Source organism: Amphimedon queenslandica, unplaced genomic scaffold, assembly GCF_000090795.2.
Source record: "Amphimedon queenslandica unplaced genomic scaffold, v1.1 AMPQUscaffold_5061_Cont22964, whole genome shotgun sequence".
NCBI classification, from domain to species: Eukaryota; Metazoa; Porifera; class Demospongiae; order Haplosclerida; family Niphatidae; genus Amphimedon; species Amphimedon queenslandica.
In genome coordinates, this window is record NW_003554631.1 from 1 (window position 1) to 1620 (window position 1620).

Below are 1620 nucleotides of genomic sequence, written 5' to 3' on the forward strand. Positions count from 1 at the left end.
GTTCTTCGTGATCTGTGAATATATAGTGTAACAGGATCAGCCACACCCTCTACTGGGACAGAGTAGTGTAGTGTAGGAACAGCATCAGGTGATGAATAGATTGATATCGGACAAGATGGAGGAAGAGAATAATTTTTGTCACCAAAATTGTCAATTTCATCTTGATGAAACTGTACAATAAATTTAATTTATGATTGATGCACCATAATTACTTTGACAGGTTTCATGTGAGGCTTAATAGTCCATCCAGTAAATGGCTCATCTTGTTCAGCATCAAACTTTAATCCAATGTAACCATCAGGAGACGCAATGCGAAAGTATTTATGAGGTCCTCTTTTAGCTAGTGAATGTTCTTTCTTGATAAACTATGCATAAAATATCTTTAATATAAAATAATTTAATGGTGGCTCACCTCAAGAAGTGTGTTCAAATTTTTAGCAGCAGTAAAAGTTTGCTAATAGTAGCATATGCATGAAGTGTATCTGCTTCATTGGGTACTTTAGTTTGACTAGAAGTAGAAGGACCACCGTCATAGACAACACTATCTTGTCGATTGAGTGATACCACTCTATTATGCTGATTCCCACGACATGCCTGAACAATGAAAACTTTTGGTTTCCCACCAAGCGAGAGGCAGCTGCTGGCAGAAAAATATTGAAAAATATCGTCAAGTTTCATTGCTTGGCCATCGGATGCATAAACAATGTTTCCTTCATCTCCATGACTCAGTATAACGACAAAGAAAGTACAAAATTCTGAGTGATCCTTCTGTTGATAGTGTCTTAGTGTTGATTCTAACTGTTCTTTTGTAACGTTCCTCTTCAATTCTACTGTAAAATTAAGAAAATTGCCGAACAGTTCTTCTAGCTTAGTGGCATCTTGGTCGCTCCCAACCCTCTCAGCTAGATTACCTCCAGTGAACTCAACATTGTTGATAATGAGACAGTGTCCTATTGGGTTGGCATCCATTGGATAACAGCCTGTTAAGGAAATTATGCAAAAATTGGTCAAAAAGAAAGTGAACTATTTACATACTTTTTTTGTTTTGTCTATCCATTCTTTCTGCTCTAGACAAAACACTTCAGTCTTCCCAACTATAATAATCAAATTCATTGTCCAAGACATACCATATTATTGACACTTCATGATTAACAATTAGATGTGTGTGGTATCATTTACATAAGTGACAATGAATAAATGATTTTCACACATCTATAATAAACAAAATTTCTGACTAGTGCATCCCTTGAACTTTGCCCATTATTTTGACATATTGTTCATGTAACGATTCTATGTACTCATCAAGCTGCTGCATTGCTTTGGCCTCTGATATTTTATAAAACTTGATGCAATTCGATATCAGCTCAAATAACTCTGGCGGTATGATCAAGACATCATTCGGTGCTACCAAATGACATTCCACCATTAGTATGTTAACATGTTCTATTAACTGTCTATCCACTTCAATAGCAGCTTTTACTTTTTTGAGTTTAGCCATTGATATAAGCCTATCTGTTACAGAATCAGTAAGTGATTTCCCACGAGCGCTATGAAAATTAGGTAGCCTTAGTGTTGTCCGCAGTGCCAGAGCTGTTCCAGCTGTTTCCATGAAGGTGGCAT

General features: G+C 36.5%; 1 protein-coding gene across 1 annotated transcript; it reads right to left on the minus strand.

The window, feature by feature from the left end:
- Nucleotides 1-426: 426 nt before the first annotated feature.
- On the minus strand, nucleotides 427-1057 carry LOC105316108 (caspase-9-like). Its single transcript, XM_020007913.1, has 2 exons — nucleotides 1036-1057; nucleotides 427-980 (listed from the first exon to the last, which is right to left on the minus strand). The coding sequence occupies exons 1-2, from the start codon at nucleotides 1055-1057 to the stop codon at nucleotides 427-429; spliced, it is 576 nt and encodes a 191-aa protein (XP_019863472.1).
- Nucleotides 1058-1620: the final 563 nt, after the last annotated feature.